The following is a 19618-nucleotide window of genomic DNA, read 5'->3' as shown; positions in this document are numbered from 1 at the left end:
GATGAGATGGGATGAGAAAGGAAAGGATGGAGGTCTCCCTAACTGTCTTGTGGAATCACTCGATTTCCCCTGATGATGACAGACAACAAAAAGGCATTGTGGGAACTGTAAACGTCGCACACCGCAAACGATGGCGAGCCGCGTATCGTGTGATCAGGCTTGAAACTCTCCCTCTGAAGAAGGGGAAACTGGCAAGTGTGGTGGGGAGGCAGAGGCCCAACTGATAAACAGAGCGGAGGGGTAAGGCGCATGGAGGCTCGCTGCGCGGCTCTCAGGAGATGAATAATGACCCGGGCCGCATGTAAACTGTGGTCGGAAAACAACAAAAGCTGCTGACTAACTGTAGTGGTGTGTGGCGAGGTGGGGACGCCCTGTTATTTGGTCTCTGCCTGCACAGGGAGGCCTCTCTCTCCAAAACACGCTTCCTTTGTCTGAATAAAGCACGACTGAGCCTGTAAATGTATTTTTAGACACCGTTTGCAGTGTGTATAGATTCTGACACAGAACAACAACCTCTTGAAGAAATGTTGGTCATCACCATTTGAGCAGGCCCCGATGGTCACTGGTCAGCATCTTGGATGATGGTTCCCAGTTGGTTTTAGTACTGATTTCACGGTGTGCTGTTATATCTCCCCTCCTTATATCTCAGATTTTCTTCATCCATATTCCACAACCCTAATCTTAACCCTATCCAGAGCCTTTGATATCCAATTAGCTGTTGCTTTCTGTTCGTTGATCCCACGGTTGTGCGCACCTTACCCTTCTCCATTAGGTCTACACCCTCCATTAACACCTTTAAATCCCAACTCAAATCCCACCTCCTCTCTTGTTTTTAATTCCACATAAGGTTTGCCTGTGTTCGGTATTTTACTTTTATCTGCCTTCATTCATTCATCTTAGGCTGTTTGTTGTAATTTGAACAGCAATTTGATTGATGGCTATCATTTTTAAACATATAGAAATAAACAAGAACAACAAGGATGTATCCCGTGTTTGAGATTTTGCTGCCTTCAAATGACTTCCTCATGAATGATTTTTTTTTTTCCTCATGAATGAATACTGAGAACAATCAATGTCCTCAAATGAGATGTGTGGTTTGCAGCTATTGTGAATCATCTTTTGCAGCAATTCTGCAGCAGTTCATCCTCACAAGTTATGGACCAAGAGTTTGAAATTCTACTTGACTTGTTAAAAACCTGGTAAACAAAAGCAATACAGTACAATAATTGAAATACTGGACCATCATCTGTTTATTTGCAAAAAAAAAATAGTTACAAGGATAAAAACATAATTACAAATATCACAAAGACGCTATCAGTGATTTGCTCTTTTTGAGTCCACTGAAAACCATGACCCAGGTTCTTGTGCACGGTTTTAATTTTACACTGTCCTTTGCTCTGGTCGCAGGGCTCCATTGAGGCTTTGAGATGGTTTCACCTCATCTTTGTCCGAGTCACCCCTCCTGTCCCTCCCCATTGACTTTATCCATGCTGTCGTCTTTGCCAAGCTTCTTGTTGAGTCCACTGAAATATTTCTCTCTGAAGGCGTTGTGTCCCTGGTAGGGGCTGAATCGTGGGTCTGACAGGTGAGCCAATGCATCTGATTCCTGCGCAGACACAAATGTAGAGCTTAGTGACATGAACAACTCACGTCCTGCTATCAAACAAGTCACTGAGAGAGACATTCACACATGGGTGAAGTATAGGCAAGTTGCTTTCCTTTCCACAGATCTGCAACAATGTCCTCCCACAAATTACCATGGTGAAATACCCAAAATTACCATGCAATAACCAAGATTGTGTGTTTGCATGTTTCAGCAACCATTTACTACCCTGCACATGTGCAGGGTAGTACTACTGACCATTTACCAAAACATACCATACTTTTTTGGGATTTTTTAACATTTACTCCATTTCCTTTTATTTTTTTTTTCCTATTTATTTTTTAAATTCAAACATTCAGGTGATAAACCTTAAAAACAAAACTTATTGAGGATTAGGAACTAAATCTACTGTGATAAATAATGGATAAATTAAACACAATGGAACAAAGATTATAGTAAAAACAAAATCAGTTATTGATGACAATTGTACTTTGGTAGCTAATTTATTCATTATTAATGAATTATTAATGAATATTAATGATTTCTTCATTAGCTTCTGAAGCCTTTGATTCAAGAGCAAGTAGGAAGAATCACTCTTTGCCATGGATAATCTTCATCCAGACGATCAAATCATTTATATTGACCACTGGGTTTATTTTGGGCATAAACTCTCAAGCACAGCATAGTTTGACGATGTGTGATTTTGCCATTTCTACATCCATACTGGATGCATTCTCTAACCTTACCAGCCACATTTTGTCACAAGTATCTTCAATGAAAGATCATTGTTCATGAAACGGCTGTATAAAAGGCAAATCTGAGATACTTGTATAGTGAGGTGCTGCTGCTGGCTGTATCTGTAGTCGACATGTGGTGCATTCTTTTATATTCATGCCACCCTGAAGCATATGCTTCATTTGGTGGAGATCCTCACACCCTGGAGGAAATGATCTTCCTGCAGGTGATTTTTGTTTCTTGTGAAGCTCTGCCTAACTTTAGACTGCTTGCTGGGGTCAGCCATGGTGCAGCAGGTGATGACTGCTGCACTAATAAACAGTATCACATGTTGATGCATGACATAACCAATCATCTAATGCTATGTCCAAGCAGGTAAAATGCTTCATGCAGTTTGCTCTATGTATTTGGTAACTCGATTTGACTCTTAATTAAGCTATAGTTCTTGACAGTGGTTCTGGTTTGGAACCAGTACTTCATACCTTCATACCAAACCCTTCTCATGGACGTTTGAATCTAGTTTGTAAAACAATCTTCTCTTCAGGGACTTGTTTCTTTCGGAGACATGTATTCTGTTTTCTGGGTGTCTCTGCATGGAAAGCATTTTTGAGTTCATCAGAAAGGAACATTGCATTTATGTGATTGATAGTTAGCCAGACTAAATGGCTTTAGTTATTTAGAGCGAGAGGAGGCCAACTCCACATTATCCTTTTCAAAATGTCTCTGTTTGCATATTGTTTGTCTTCTGGGTTTGATTTTCTGACCAGATGGCATGTGAATGAAATTCTGTCTGGCAGCTGACTTTGAAGGTCAGAGCTTCAAATCAGAATGCGAACGCAACAGAAGGTGTATAAAGTTTTCAAATCAGTGTGGGCGTTGGACTAAATTACCACATAATAATAAAGTAACCTGGCCAAAAATAAGCACACATGGAATAAACACTCCACTTGATGGATTATCAATCCCGAGCGAGTTTCAAGTCTCTGCAAACTGACTTCTGTACCACAAGGATATGAATAGAAATGAATGGCTGCCTGGAATGCTGTCTTAGTTTGTGATCATTCACTTCTTTTCATAGCCAGAAACAAAAAAAAAGATTTATCCTTCCTCCCGATAACATAAATACATATCATGTTATTCAAAAGGAGAGAGATGGGGAGAGAAAGGCCTCACGCAGGAAAAAAATCTGTCTGGCAATAAGAGTCCATAATCTGATTCAAAAGTGACTGCACTATATTAAAGATAAGGTTACCAAGGATGTAAATAGAAAGTAACTCCAAATGGATGTCACAGTGATGCTGGTATCACATACGCGGTTTACATAGAGGTTCTCCATGTTTGCAAGTAGTGATAGGCCTGTCCTTGTGTATATTCAAAGTATATGAACTGTTATGAATGACTATAATTAAACAGTTTGTCTTGGCTGTAAGGTAGCCTTTGGTCGATGGAAGGATGGAGGGATGGAGAGAGATGCTGGGAAGAGGAATAATGAGGTGAGGTGAGCTGGAAGTGATGACTCCAATGTTGGGCCTGTGATTTGTCAGCGACACCTCTCTATCGCTGGCTGACGCTGCCAAGCAACCTGGAGACGGTTTCCATGACCACATCAGACACAGAAGTCGGGGTAACGAGACTGACAACCTAACACTGACCCTAACTTTATAGGGATAGAGGGACATGACTTCAAACAAATGGAAACACTGGAAATTATCCCTCATCCATTGCCAACAGCCATACAGGTGGAGGGCTACCTACATTTAGTACTAAATTAGCCAAACAGCTAGAACTTTATGGCCACCAAACACTATGTCACACCTCATAAATAAGGAAATGAGAGGTTTCAGAGAGGTTTTCTATACCAGAGTTTAGCAGGAAACATTTATCTGCTTCACAACAGCTATTAACTCCTTTACCGTCTGACCACAGATGCATAGAATGCACATGCACGCATTTGTGTACTTTCATAATATTCATAGTCGCTGGTGGTGCTGATATACTGGCCTATAAAGAGAGAAATCCTCTTTTACGAGACAGATCTGTGTCTAGTTTAGTGTCTGCTGGGAAAACTCACTCACGTTACATGTACGCAAAAGCAGTTTTGTATCATTTTATAATTATTTTTTTAACATTGATGCTTTTTGTGTGTGTGTGTGTTTTTTTTTTAATTTACTATAATTAATTAGAAAATACTGGCCGTCAACTCATTCAGTTTCCAAATAATCTGTGTCAGTCTTGAGTACACACACACACACACACACACACACACACACAAACACACACGCACACTAAGCTTTGAAAATGATTTTGAGTGTTGACAGGGTGATATCTTAATCCTTCATGATTATTTGGGGGGAAAACAATTAAAATTAAAAAAATATATATATTCTGGGACCTGAGATACATGGCAGTCAGATCAGATCAAACAACAGGGTGTGTATGAGTTTGAGTGTGAGCGTGTGTGTGTGTGTGTGTATCTCACACAGGGCCTTTATGGGAGCAATTTGGGGTTTTGAAGTGGAATGGATGTCAGATCCAAAGATGGATTGTTTTCCATACGATGTGTGATTAAGTCATTTAGGGACCCAGTATAAAAGAAATGAGCCAATCACAGCCAGATGGTGAGGATTTATCCCAGACAGAGAAAGAGACACCATTACTGTTGACTTTCATTGGGATGGCATGTAAAAACACACACATACCCTTGGTTATATACATAAACAAGGCTACGGACATCATAAAAAAAAAAAAAAAAAAAACCTTAAATGCAAAAGAACATGCAGGCAGGCAGACACACATGCTCCCATTTTACTGTACACAGGCATGGTCATATCTGTGTTGCTGTGCATGCTCGCACATACAAAAAACACAAACAAATTCTGCAGCACACATGGACCGTTGCCTGGCAGACACGTCCACGTAATCTATCATAACTGTGCTACCGCAACACGTTATGACTTAAAAGCATGTGCTGTATAGAAAGTCATACTTCCAGTTGGAGGCCTCCTCAATCTGGGTCATACAATTAACTTTACAGTCACATATACATCACAGAAAGCAACCGCTTTACATGCACGCTTTTTATAACTTGATTTGATCATTTTTACCCTCATGGCTTCCTGTTTAATGGGTTTTACTGCATTGTGTCTGCTTTTATTTTTTCAATTAAGCCCGATTTACATGGGACTAGTTTTACCTGTGGCTCTCAGGTAATTTAGTAATTAACTGTACAATAATCAGTGGTCATCAGTGATCTTAATCCTGTGAGAACTGGCCATGTCTGTAATATGTTACAAAAAATCCAAGCACAAATAACCTACCATATTTCGGCAAACACAGAGGTCATCTGATAATATTAGTCTCATGCAAACTGGCGTCTCTGTAATTTGAAGACTTTTTTTGTTGTTGTTTTTAATCAAGGTTTTTATTTCTCCACGCCTTCTTTCCCAGTTGAGAATTAGAACGGCTGCGGCAGAAATAATAAATGAACGTTTTGACAGCATTTCGGGTGCAAATTGAGGAGGCTCATCGCGCTAAGCAGCATGGAGAGCCTTTCACAAAATGAGCAAGCTTAAATTCATCAGACGAGTGAAATCTGAAAAAGATGAGATGGATGACATGCTTGGCAGTGTGTGGTAACAGAACATTTTTCTCTCTGTCAACAGGCTCAATACAAACCACAGCACAACACCTGTTGTTGCTGATGTTATGTTATGTGGAGCTTTGACATCAATCATATTTGGGAAGGTAGGGGGGGATTGCTTATCCCATGTGAATGCGCAACAAAACACAGATGTGGGGGTGTAATTTCTAACTTACCTAAGGTCACAAGGTAATACTAGTCCCGTGTGAATAGGTCTTCAATCTGTTTTAGGCATTTACTGATTCATTTTACCTGTATCCTTTTGTTTACCTCTACATAGTTCTGACTGTATATTATTTTATGCATTTTACCTACTTTTTCTTTTATCTTTTGAAGAACTTAAGTGATATTTGGTGTTCAGAGTAAAAGAGTGACAGTGCAAACCCACTTCTGGGAAAAAAAAAATAATGCTGCAATGAAAAAGTGCAACAGAGACATGTGTGAACCTGCACACACACACAGTAGTCATTAATGGCCCCCACACACAAACAATTACACAAACGCACTTGCAAGTTCAGACACAGACCTTCACGCAGACACTCACAGGTGTGTACACACTCACACATGCACACACACACACACACACACCTCAGGCTCCTTAATTTTCTCCATGGTGATGAGGCGTCGGGACGTATGGCTGGAGAGGGTCTGCTCACAGTTACTGATCATCCTGAGAGATGGGTGAAGGGGAATCATCTCCTCACAGTACCTGAAGGCAACACACACACACACACACACACAAAAAAAAAACCAGGAACAGTTACTGCAAAGAGACAGAGACAGAGTGACTGCAGATAAACAGAGACAGACTAGTTTCTGTATTCTTAGTGTGATAAAATCTCAGTCATACACAACTATAGGAATACCTGAGAGTGTGTGTAAGGCCCCAGACAGCAGCGCTACAATTCCTCACAATGCCTCAGTGCTGTAGGAGGCCACACAGACGCTGCTGGGATACAGACACCTAATCCTCTCAAAATTACTACCTAACCTTTGCCAACATGTTCTGACCCCCTCTTGGTGTTTCTCCTCTCTCTCCCTCCATCCCTCTGTCTGTCTGAGGAGGGACAGGGAGTGTCAGGTCGTATGTCTCTGTCTGTCTCTCTCACCAGTCGTGTACCAGCCATCGGGACATGGCGGCGCGAGCCTTGCTGGAAAAGCAAAGCCGGTCCCTTCTGTGTTGCGAAGATGGCGGAAAAACAGAGTCGGAGCTGACAGGTTGACTGCAGCCGCTGTCATCACCAGCCAACCTCTGCGACTAAAAGCCGTCCGGGCCAGACTCGGGCCTATTAACAGAGGATGATGTATGTGTTTGCATATTTGTGTCAGTAGCACTTTCTCCCAACCACCATCACAGTAGCTACACTCCCTATTCACAGCCAAATTTGCACCTCAGTGTTTGTCTCCCCTGTTGCTATGGCCACGTACGGGCCTCTGCCGCGTCGGGATGTTTGGTCGTCACGGTGACTAGAGGTGATGCAGCCAGGCATTAATTCTCTCCTGCCAATCAGGAGTCGCTGGTGGAGATCGGACCTGCTAAGCTGTCATATGATTGGTCTTTACCTCGAAGCGGAGGCAGGGATGGCCTTTCAGCTTCAAATGCATTCAAAAGAGAACTTGACTTTGCTGCTAAAAAAAGGTGTTTTCACACACTAGGACACCGCTCACGAGATTTATTTACAAGATTAGTATTTTTTTCATACACATTCCAAACAATGTTTCTCTCCCACAGACTTTGGCTACGCTGCTTTTCCTTTATTTAAGGTTTCATTTTGCCAACAGTCAGACATTTTTGGGGGGATTTTTTTTTATGTCACAGTTCGGTCTGCAAAAATATAACAAATCACTTATAATTACAGCTTTCAAAAGTCAGAACAGAGGTAAGTGTAATTCCAGGACACAAGACAATACAATGTGAACTGTATCTTACAGAAAACAACACTGCATTTGACAGCTACATGCATCAACTGCAGTATCGTGTTGCCTAATTTGTTCCACAACATTGAAAATTCAGCCAACTCATATCTAATCTAAATTTCACAGCACGCAATATGTGAATCAAAAGTGGACAGTGGCCCACAAGCAAACACACTGAGGGGCTGGCCTCCAAAATCATTGGATTAGGAAATTATGAGCTATAAACTAAAAACATTCAACTTACATGTTTGGCCCTAGTGCTTTCAAAATTAAAGTAAGCGAATAGAGTTTTTTTTAAAAAAATTTACATTACATTTTATTGAACTCTAGTCACACCTGTGTTCAGTCCAATGCCTTTTGGAAAGCGCCACCTAAAGGGAAGTTGTACATCATATTTTCAGTCAAAAGGAGTTTTTACTGGAAGTTTTAAACCCGAGTGTCGCGTCAGGTCATCTGTACTAACCAGACACTAAAACTGATCGCGTGCTTCCTTATTCGCTCACTTACACTCTATTACTGCCACAAGTATTGTCATACCTCTGATGATAAAGACATATCAAGTCTTCACTCCCCCGTTTATATTTTCATTAACTTGGTTTATGGCTACGACGACTGATACTCCTCAGTTTACCTTGTTGCATTTTCTTCTCTATTCTTCCATTTATTTTTTTAAGAGGAGAAAAGGGAAGGAGAGAGTTCAGGGGGTCTGACCTTGGATACGCTCAGTCTTTTGCTGACAGGGCTTTGTGTCTCCTGTCATCACACACACACACAACCACACACACCTCACGTACCCCCTGAACGTCACCCCATTCCCAAGCCAGACAGCCCCCTATGCTGATCACACACTCACCAACCTCAGATTTATACCCACAAACACAGGCACACACACACACACACACACACACACACACACACACACACACACATATGTGGGGGTGACAGAAACCTGATATCTCCCCTATCCCCACTGTAGAGCCCCAGATTAGGCCCAGGAGACAGGCTACGTCTGGGCTTATATGTGCAGACACACACACACATCCAAGACACACACACACACACACACAGAGAGAGAGGCGGGTCAGCCTGTGAGGGGAATGGAGACAGATAGTCCACATAACTGACTTGATGCCTGGCCTCAGAGGTTTATTTTGGCACGGTGCTCCGACAGACGCAGGGTCAAGCACCGGTACACACGGGGCCGGGAGATGAGTAGCAAAGACAAATGTGTGAACATGATGACACACGTGCAAGCTTGTGCTAACACACAAGACCACACACATCCACACATATGTACTGACACTTAGGCACTTAGTTTAAAGTCCTCCTCCAGCCACTGATTAAACCCCTAAAAATAATCTCTGTTCATTAATAGTACATATTAATAAGTTTTTTTTTCATGAAAAACATCCTTTCCTGCTCTAAAACAGCTTACATATAACTCTACACCTCACTTATAAAGCATGCATGGATCTAAGAATATGCAAATGGTGCCTGCCAACCCCCCGCCTGCTCACACATGCTTGTAACTTGTATCGTATTTGATTATATAGCCATGGAAAAAAAAAAAAAAAAATCAATGAATCTCTTAGTTACACTGATATTGTTGATATTAAGCACCCATTTTGATGTGGTCTTGTTGATTTTTTTTTTTTTTTTTTTTTTTAACATAAAACACTCAAGCGACCAATGGAGCTGTTGCTAATGATATGTAAAGAACCACGACGTCTTTTGATGAGACTGCCTGACAGATTTGTGATGTACCAAATTAGCCTGCCCGGGGTATGTCTGAATTTCACATTAAGGGGCATGTACAGACGCCCCACCCTTCAGTAGAGGACTGTGGAAACAGCTCTCTAGTGACAGACACAACTCAGTATAGTCAAGGTCAGACATTTTAGGGGAGATGAACATAAGAAAAAGCATTTTTGAGTGGAGGGGGACTTTAAGTGCACACACATACTCTCTCTCTCTCTCTCCCTCTCTCTCTCTCTCTCACACACACACACACACGCACACAGACACTAACTGGATGCATGACTACCTCATCCACTCCCCAGTCTTATAATCAGTGATCAGTAATGACGAGTGTCAGCCCTGTGGGGCTTTCTTCCCTAAACGTACATCCTTTCCACTGTCTGTTGTGGCTCATTCCTCTGGAGCCAAACACCTGCACTTCCAGTCAGCACTTCAGTTTCTGCTACTTCATACAACATTTAACAATGTTCAACTTTGTTCAGATGATCAGGCTTTTACAAAGTAACTTAGCACTGTCAGTTGTGGTTTACTGTTGCCCAGCTGTACAGGGGGGAATACCTCAACACACCTGTATACGACAGTGTTTAAAAGCTGTTATCTGTGCAGGTGGCTACACACAGGACATTGTTTTATGGGAGCAGGAATGGAACAGTGGAAAAGGGGAAAACTTGGAGGAAGAAAACTCAAGTGGAAAAATGTGGTGGAAACTCCTGAGTATGCAAATCTGAAACTGAAGGAGTTGACAGACACCCAAGGTTTCCTTAAAGTGATTAACAGCTGGTTTACTATACATATTTGACATTTTCCTCCTATCATTTTACAATGCATGTCATATGTAATATATGGTTTAGTTTGTTGTTTTGTTTTGTTTTAATGATTGCTGCTCTTGGTGACTTTTAAAATATAACACTATGGTATCAAATGAAAATAAATAAATAAACTGCCGTCCTGGCCAAAGTGAAATGACACTTATGAGACGATAAAGTTTATAAAACAACATGTTTTGATGGATTACTACTTGGCAAAGACTTTTAAATCCTCCTGTGGATGCCGGGTGATTTGATAGGAAGCAGAGAAACATGATGCTCAAACTGATATTGAAATACTAAACTTAATAGGTAATTTACACAGGTAAAATAAAAGAACAACAAATCGCAAGTCTGACATAGAAATCAAGGCTCCATTCTTCCTGTGATGGATTATCTAGCTATCTAGGTTCATACTGTATAAAAATCAGTGACAACAAATTGCTTCTTCAGAAAACAGGAAAGCAAGCTCTGATATTTCAAACTGCAATGACTATGCACAGACAAGAGGAACTTGATGACTGGTACAAACGTAAAGAAACACCAGTGGTATCTAATTTAATTTAAAGAACTGATGAGGCGCATATGCTATGATCTTTGTTCACCATGTTGTTCAGATGTTTGTGTGGAATGGCTTATTTAGGTCCACATCTGATCCAAATATTGTAACCGGTGTCACATATTGTAACTGAGTCACTATGCAGCTCCATTTATAGGAGGAGCCTGCCCCCTAGTGGTAGATATTATTATCATGAGGAGGTGAAAGCACTACAGAACCACTTTTCCAAATGTCGACCTGAGGTAAGTGTCAGTAATCATAACATCAAGGTATGCACAGCATTCCTTTGAACAGTATGTCAGGACACAAAGTGAGTCACAGGCCTACTTTGGATGGGCTCTGTCATGGCAAGAGAAACTAAATGGAAGTGTGAGAGACTAAAATTTCAGGCTACAATGCTGCGAGAGGATCATATCATCCACTGGTCCTATTAAAGGTCTGGATACTCACTCTGGCCGGTAGACAGGCAGCCAGTAAACCAGCCTCCCGCCCTTGACCAGGTGGTGAGCAGAAAAGTTCAGTAAGTCTGTGAAGATGTCGCTCAGGTGGTACGCCATGGAGACAGGGACATGGCTCTCTCCACAGCTGGGCAGGAGAGGAAAAAAAAAAAACATGACCACATTAGACCACAGTAAAGTACACGGTTATACATTTCGAATAATTCCATTTGAGCATTTTCAGCAATTGCTTTGGCTTATTTAACAATCGACTAATGTGACTCAGTTAAGGACATTTTTTAAACTTGAAATCAATGCCTGGGAAAAAGTCTAATGCAGCAGCGCCATTATTATCATTACTGATTTTTTTTTTTTTTTTTTTTTTTTTTTGGTTTTAAGATTTTTTGAGTATTTTTTGCTTTATTTGACAGTGACAGTAGAGAGAAACTGGAAAGGATGGGAAGAGAGAGAGGGTAACATGCAAAGGGTTTGCAATCCAAAGAACTCAGCCTTGATATGAGGTACGCACTCCACCAGGTAGGCTAATAATATCCCCATTAGGGGTATTATTAATACCCCTAAGTACCATAAGTTCAACTCAGTGCTAATGACATTACTGGAGGGGATTAGCAGAGCATCAGGTGAACTTACAAGTCATCAGGAGGTTTAGTAATGTCTTTGTGGGAGCCGGTTCTCCTTGTGGACTCACGGATACCGTAGGGAGCTGGGAAGACAACACAAAGGCCGCATACAAATCACAATCAGGAGAGAGAACGAGCATCTAACAAACACAGTAAATATAGCCACTGCAGGAGCACACGTGTTTGCAGCACGGGGAGATAACTAGTTAAATGGAGGGCTGGAATTTGCCAGTGTGTACAACTGTGAAATCCTGCAACTGCACAGATAAGGTTTACAGAGCCAGGAACAGCGGACAATCTGAGGATAATGAATGTAGTGGTTGGCAGGACACATGCACACATACCTCCTTATGGGACTGGGCTAAAATTAGCTCAAACAATTGCTTAACTTTAGTCTCCCCTCTGGGTTTCTGATAAGACTAAAGGAACACTTCCAGAGTACAATGGAGCTATTTTCTGACACATGAAAATACCTACAGAACAAGCTAGAAAATAATAAACAGGCAAAACATCTTTAAACAATGCAATGTCCACATGTGCAATCAGGTATGGTGTCTTCTGCAAGTGGTTCTTTTCTGGTGATTTCTTAATATTTAAAAAGCTCCAATGTAGCAGTAAACAGCAGGTGATAAAAACCATCACAGTAAGCCAATAAGAGAGAATAAACTGAGGACCTACGATCAGTGATGATGGCGTCAAACAGCACGGTGTCCCTCCACACGGGCTTAGAAGCATCAGACACCATGACGTCTAAGTAGGACCTCTGTGTCCCGTATTGACGCAGGTTGGCTCTGATGTTCTCGTCAGGACCTCGCCACTTCTGGTTTTTACGGCTGGACCTACCTTTAAAAAAAAAAAAAAAAAAAAATTTAGAAGAAGTGGCATTTTGTTTTACATTTTTATTCAGAGCGTTCACTCAGGGCCTTGCCATTTGACACTAGTTCCTAATGCATAAACTATTTGTATCTTTGACTGAATACCTCAAAATCATGTGTGAAGATATGGTAAGGATAACCATGAGTGCTTACATAAGATATATCAGCACAAGAGATTTTTGATAAAAAAACATTATTAATATAGATATGTTGACCAGACAGGTAGAGGCAAATAATAGACCAGCTAGAAAAGTGAAATATAAGACATAACCTGTGTCACATCACAATATTACAAAATCCAAAATCCCTGATGATATCTAGTCTCAGGACTCTCAGGACCTCTAGGCTGCCCCTGCCCCCAACCTAACCCACACACCACCCACACGATCCTACACGCACATACACACACACAGATGCACATACCCAACCCACACTGCACACGCACAGATATTTGCCGGCTATCTGTATACAGAATTTTATGTGTGTGTCTATATACAGGCTATACACAGGATTGCACAGATACAATAAATCACCGTCATATATCGTATACTGCAGATAGTTTCTCTGTAGATTCTATTTATTTTCTTTTTATCTCTGCTGATATTTAATTTAACTATTTTTCTTGTATTTTTATATTCCTGGTCTTTCTTTTGTAACAGCATTCAGAGTGGAGAGCAAAGGAAAAATGCCACTGTACAGGGAAACATGTTTATAACTGCATATGACCATAAACAGTTTGACTTGGGTGGACAAGCCTTACCTTTCCCATGAATAGTGTTGTAGTCAATGTCTGTTCCACAGACATAGGCTCCAAAATGAGAGCAAGCTACTAACAGGCTTCCTGAAAGACAGAGATCAAGAAAAGAAATGTCAGGCTTTTCACAAAATGTGTGTGTGTGTGTAAGAAAGAGAGCAGGACAGAGAGATTCACCTTACCTGTGCCAACAAAAGGGTCAAAGACGAGGTCATTCTCTTTGACCTTAGCGTGGTTGGCCATGATGAAAGAGAGGCCGGCGTCCATGCTGGTGTTGCCGATGAAATGTCTGTTCTTCACGCTGTGGGAGCGAATCAGTTCACGCTGGCCATCCGCTATCTGCCATGGGCACGATGATATAGCAAATTTTTAAAAAGTATTCAGCAGCATTGAATAAACAATCATTAAAATATAATATCATAAGTCTTCATCACTTCTGTCAGGCATATTTTGTTAATGGAATCCAATTTGGGTGTAAAGTATTAACTATGTGTAAAGTATTAAAGTATTAACTGCATTAGACTGTGTTCATGTAGTGTTGACAGGAAAACACTTCAAAGGTATGCAATTGTCCACCAATTGTCCATAGGCTATTGCCTATTAAATGTCTGTTTGTCCTGGTGGGGATGCATATTCTAGCTATGTACTCTGTGTTGTTATACATGAACAAAGTGACAGTGTGTCAGTAGAACACACATTTTCTGTCCCTCTTACAGCAAAAAAAACCAAAATGAAAAAGTATAAATCACAATCCCAAATTACTATTCACCAAAAATATGACAATTTATTCCTACATCTACAACTTCTGAGTCTCTATCCTGTAACTCAAGCTGCTTGTAGACATAACAGGTTATTCAGACTTCCACAAAGAATACAGATCACGGTAGGGGCTTTGGTGGAATGGTAATCTTTTCAGTTCTTTAAAATGTTTGTAATTAATTTTTTTAAAGAAAAAAAAACAACAAGAGCGCTGCAACACAGTCAAACATCTCTCACCCATCGGCCAAAGTAGACGTAGGAGGGATGCTCGGGGATGTTGTTGGGGTCGGTGCCGTAATCCTCCAGCAAACAGAAGATATGCTGCGGGGACTTCAGGCTCACCGTGCCCTCAAACGGAAGATACTCCATAGCCTGCCGAGAGAGGGTTAAACAGGACACACATGGACGCAGGCAAACAGAGAAAGAAATAAAGATGCAACACAGAACTCGTGTCTGTGTGTTCCCTCACATTCATCCATTTTGTTTTCTTTCACACATCTGCACGACGTACATGAGCATGCACCTGGACTCACATCAATCCTCTTGATTCTGTCTGCAAACTCCAGGGTCTTGTTGAAGGTGTACACGTTGATTCTGTACGTGGAGTCTCTCTGCATGAAGGGCGTCTGCAGGGGAGCGTGGACCAAGAAATACCATTTAAACAAAGCAACCGATCAGTTTCACAATACAGGCATTTTTCTTTTTCAAAACTGGTCAGAGTAAAACTGTCACACCTATTCAGTACAGTGGGGACTATAAACCATCACCAACCATGTTCTCTGATGGATATTTCAAGAGGGATGTTCTGAGCTCACTGTGTGTCCGTCCATGACCCCATAACTCAAAAGCAGACCTACAAGAAAATGCAAACATGAGCTTTATTATCCAAGAAAATTTTAGCTCTAAAAAAATATTGCTAAAGCCACAGGCAGACAAAAAACACTTCGCATCATATTCAGGCTGAGTGATACGGTTGAAATGAATATCACGACACAACAACATATTGGGGTTTGTTTGTTTTTGCGATAAAGATATATATCATGACATGACTCTAAAACTGATATGAATCAATATCTGGATTTTTCAAGCAACACTCCTTAGAATATTTCACGCCTAATTTTGTCAATGTTGAGATAAAAATTGGCTTGTTACACTCAGTATAGACAGAACTGTGTCACAATACCCCCAAACTACCAAATGATCACAATGTTTCTATTGAAACACAATGACAGATAATATTTCATTGTCACCAAGCCCTACACAATAACGTATACAAGTGTGTGAATTAATCTGTTCTGTAACAGACGTCAGCAAAACATTCACAAGTAGCTCCTGTCAAACATGACAGCATATGGAGACTGCACGTATGTATATCCATGAGTCTGGACTGAGGGTGAAATATGTGCAGGATGAGTATTTGTCAGGTCAGACCATCTCCCTGTCACAAAGATCTTACTTTGCACAAACAGATCTGGCCATGACGGTGCGGACATCCTCCTCAGACAAGCCATCCAGACACCAGAAAGGAGACTGGAGAGAAAAATGTCAATCGTATTGTACATAATAACAAGCAGCAGTCGAATCAACAAGCAAAATAATCATTTTTGTTGTTGGAATGGTAAAGTCAGACTTACAGGACATGTGATAAACAAATGAGCAAAAACCACAACACATGACGACAGCTGAAACAGCTCCATCTTGTGCTGCTATACCTGTTCTTTGAAGCTTTCAGCAGGATGAAATGGCTTTCCTCTGAGAGACAGCAGAGCCTTAATCTCCTGGAAGAATGTGCACACAAACATTAAGTCAGTGATGCACCACGCAGTGCTGTTACAAAGGTATTATATCAGATTATATTGGATTAGACTGTCTGTTAATGATTCTCATGAGGGGGGAAACATGTCATCATAGCAGCAGAACAACACAGAGCACATCATACTGAATATACTGAGAACTGAACCAGCAAATGAATGAGTGAGGATACTCTGCTTTGCCAACAGTTCCCATAAGGGCAGAAAAGTGTGTAAGGTGTGTAAAAATGTGTTGCATCTGCTCTGTGCCGACCCCCTGGACGTGCACATGTGCCGTGTTGGCAAGGGACTGACGAGGTTTACAGATGGAAGTAACATTTAGCATACGCAGAAATTAGTCTGTATGAGTGTTTTCCTCATGGAAACGCATCCAAACGATGTGAAGTCAAAGCAAAACCGAAATGTGTCCCCATCACTACTGTCTCAGCTTGCCACCTTGCACTTTCTTTGACTTTTTGAGTCTAGCCGGCTAGCTAGCACAGAAGAACGGAAGCCGGCAAGTTAGCCAGTTTCAGCTGATTTACGAGGGGGGACATTAATTAAAAATTATAAGTGTTTCTTAAAGATGTAGGTAGAGTCAGAAGTGGTTATGAGTTGTTACCGGTAACCTGAAGTCAAGGTTGTCTTGGGCAAGATGAAGCAAATACTGTAAGCATGTTCGACTGCTAGGGGCCGCCATGTTTGATGCGGATTCAAAATACGTCCGGACAGAAACCGGGAACTACGGAAACAAGTGACCTGGTACCAAATAACCCTAAATGGTAAAAGAATGAGGCACCCAGCGTGTTATCATTAGCTAACTTAAAATATCATAACACAACATGTGCATTTTACATATATTAACACTAAAGTTACAGGGATCCACACACGCTGCTGTCTCACTGGTTTTCAACTTCACACTGAGTTGGTCTTGATAAAGTGAAGAACTAGTCACTAGTCAGATGGACTTTGTTTCATCCGCAGATTGTTTCTCCATTCATAGACCACACTAAACAGATCTGACCCCCACTGGCTTTAATCTGCTTTACTTAAGAGTTACATGTGTCATCTCCGCCCCCATTGGCCGGGGACTGGGCATGCATCATCCTCAAGAGGCCATTGGCTGCGGCAGGTGTCCATCGGGTGGTTTTGCCTCGGACAGTAAGCATCTGTACTCTGTCCTCTGCAACTGTCAGCACTGCTGCTGCGATGGGAAGTGGTGCAGCAGGGTGACCATGTTCACTAGAGTGGGCTTTTCCCAGAGGCTGCAATGGCATTAACCTCAGCCGAACAGACAACAACAGGGTCCCAGCTGTGACAGATCATGTAAGTCGGGTGAATCTTTGCTCTTGTTTGATATCCTAACTCTCTGAGAAGTTAAACAGGCATTATACGCAGCTTCATGTTGACTCCTCGTTTTAAATGTAATGGCAAACTGCTGTGTACTTGGTTTTCTTTCTTTTTTTCTTTTCCCCCTCAAGAATTGTCCATTTTGATTCAATCTGTTGAATGTGATTGCAATGACTGCATTTTCAATATTCCCACCAGTTCTATCAATTTCCCCTTGTGGGATTAATAAAGTGTACTTACTTACTTACTTACTATCAGTATTAAACTGGAGTCACCCATGGTTTGAAATGTATTGGAAGTGTACATTTATGCAGAGATACTTAAAGTTATGGCTTCATGTTCTCAAGGCAACAAAACACAGAAGGGCTATCAAAATGAAATACAGAGCCAGTTTGGGCCATCTTAGTTAGTTAACATCAACTGAAAAAGGTCTATGCATTAGCCTATATATTTATATCAACATTTGTGACCAAACAATAAATCAGCCGGTAAAGGTTTATCCTACAGTGAGAATCATATTGAATTCCTTTAAGTTGAACGAGTAAATAAAACTCTTTTTCAACTCATTGTGATAGATCCAGGATGGGGACAAACAACCAGGAGACCATCACCATGGAAACAGAGAACAACATCCCACCCACTGCTCAGCTGAGTGATGACAGCACGGTGTGCGTGGTCTCTGTCAAGGGCCTAAAGGAGAACTGGCAGAAGTGGTCTGACGGGCACCGTGAGTACCAGAAGCACAACCCCTTCAGTCATGACACCAGGCCCGTGGCCACGATCCCTCAGCGGGGACAGGACGGCTACGGGAGGCCCCTGCAGGGCTCCATGACGGAGCAGCGGGGCAAGGATGCTCACACACACATCAGCCGGGAGGTTCAGGAGCTGTGTGAGGTGATAAAGAACATCGGAGAGCTTAGCAGCGGAGGTGGAGATGGAGATGGTGACAGCGGGGAAGTGATCACTGTAGAGTTTGGGAAACTGTTTGAGCATTATGTGACTATTTCTAATAAAGTAGTGGGGATTCTGCTGCGGGCCAGGAAGCAGGGCCTGGTTCAGTTTGAGGGGGAGATGCTCTGGCAGGGGCAGGACGACCACGTTATCATCACTCTGTTGCAGTGACCAGAGAGGACCCTTGTTGATGCCTTGACTTATGTTGTGTCCAGGGCCAGGTACAGCCTTACAGCAGAGCTCAGTCCAAAGTCAACAGATGGCATTGAGGATCGCACTTTTTACACTTTATTCACAGAACAACACCTTTGATTAAACAAATGAAGCATTTTCACTTCCCCTCATGGGTTAAAAACCAAGACTCTGTCCAATGAAACCCCCCATATCACTTTGCCTCAGTGGCTCAATTTTGCATGTTAAGGACACTGGAAGCAAGGTCACTGAAAAAAAAAAACGACACCATGATGTCAATTGGAGGATGCAGTTGCTCATTTGTTTGCCATTTGACTAAATTGAGGTGTGTCATATTCATGGTTATAAAATGAATTGCTACGAATGCAGATACATAACACAGATTTCATTCAGGAGCCTATGATGCTAAACTAAACCCCATTCTCAGTAACAGGGGGGTTCATGAACAGAAGACCCTCTCAAGACTTATTAAATGGGTTTTTTTTCCTGTATCTCCTCCGTTGGCTTTCTCACGTGGGCAAAGTGGACAAGTGCACAGCAGAGGTGAAGTGAGTGGTTAATGAGACTGAGCCGAAGCCTGAGAGAACACGAGGCCGCCTGTGACAGACAATATGGTGCTATAGGATGAATTTGATCCTACTTGCCTGGGGGCCGTGGTGCATGCATTTCCTACTACAAGGGTGCTTTGTAGGTTAGACGGCCTCGTCATGTAAGAATTCATTATCTAGAATGTGGATAGATCTCCGAGAAACTTCAAATGCTTGATTAGAGGAAAGAGAAATGAGTACTTAAAACAAACTATGCAACTTTGATGAACAGCATAATATCTGCACATGCTAATGGAAGTTATG

At 41.6% G+C, this 19618-nt stretch overlaps 2 protein-coding genes across 4 annotated transcripts; one reads left to right on the top strand and one right to left on the bottom strand.

Annotated features, from left to right (window-relative positions):
• Positions 1–1226: 1226 nt before the first annotated feature.
• Positions 1227–17267, bottom strand: trmt11 (tRNA methyltransferase 11). 2 transcript variants are annotated; one of them, XM_030072256.1, is made up of 13 exons: positions 16897–17267; positions 16197–16262; positions 15941–16014; positions 15256–15337; positions 15018–15110; positions 14722–14856; positions 13908–14064; positions 13732–13812; positions 12775–12939; positions 12107–12179; positions 11469–11603; positions 6567–6687; positions 1227–1606 (listed from the first exon to the last, which is right to left on the bottom strand). In XM_030072256.1, the coding sequence occupies exons 1-13, from the start codon at positions 16972–16974 to the stop codon at positions 1454–1456; spliced, it is 1413 nt and encodes a 470-aa protein (XP_029928116.1). In that variant the 5' UTR covers positions 16975–17267; the 3' UTR covers positions 1227–1453. The 2 variants fall into 2 exon arrangements, with proteins under 2 accessions (XP_029928116.1, XP_029928117.1); XM_030072257.1 differs by lacking the exon at positions 16897–17267 and adding an exon at positions 16623–16756.
• Positions 17004–19073, top strand: LOC115373737 (actin-binding Rho-activating protein). Of its 2 annotated transcripts, none has more exons than XM_030072260.1 (3): positions 17004–17056; positions 17329–17600; positions 18206–19073. In XM_030072260.1, coding segments are annotated over exons 2-3 (543 nt in total). In that variant the 5' UTR covers positions 17004–17056; positions 17329–17598; the 3' UTR covers positions 18747–19073. The 2 variants fall into 2 exon arrangements, with proteins under 2 accessions (XP_029928120.1, XP_029928121.1); XM_030072261.1 differs by having other exon boundaries at positions 18200–19073.
• The last annotated feature ends 545 nt before the right edge of the window (positions 19074–19618 follow it).

Source organism: Myripristis murdjan, chromosome 16 (genome assembly GCF_902150065.1).
Source record: "Myripristis murdjan chromosome 16, fMyrMur1.1, whole genome shotgun sequence".
Classification (NCBI taxonomy): Eukaryota; Metazoa; Chordata; class Actinopteri; order Holocentriformes; family Holocentridae; genus Myripristis; species Myripristis murdjan.
Note: the sequence above shows the minus strand (reverse complement) of the source record. Positions and strands in the feature narration are given on the sequence as shown.

Coding starts and splice junctions, on each gene's coding strand:
- trmt11 (XM_030072256.1), bottom strand. CDS start 16,974: ATGGCGGCCCCTAGCAGTCGAACATGCTTACAGTATTTGCTTCATCTT. Junction 15,111..15,255: donor AATATCCATCAGAGAACATG/GTTGGTGATGGT, acceptor GCTCCCCTGCAG/ACGCCCTTCATGCAGAGAGA. Junction 11,604..12,106: donor ACTAAACCTCCTGATGACTT/GTAAGTTCACCT, acceptor TCTCCTGCCCAG/CTGTGGAGAGAGCCATGTCC.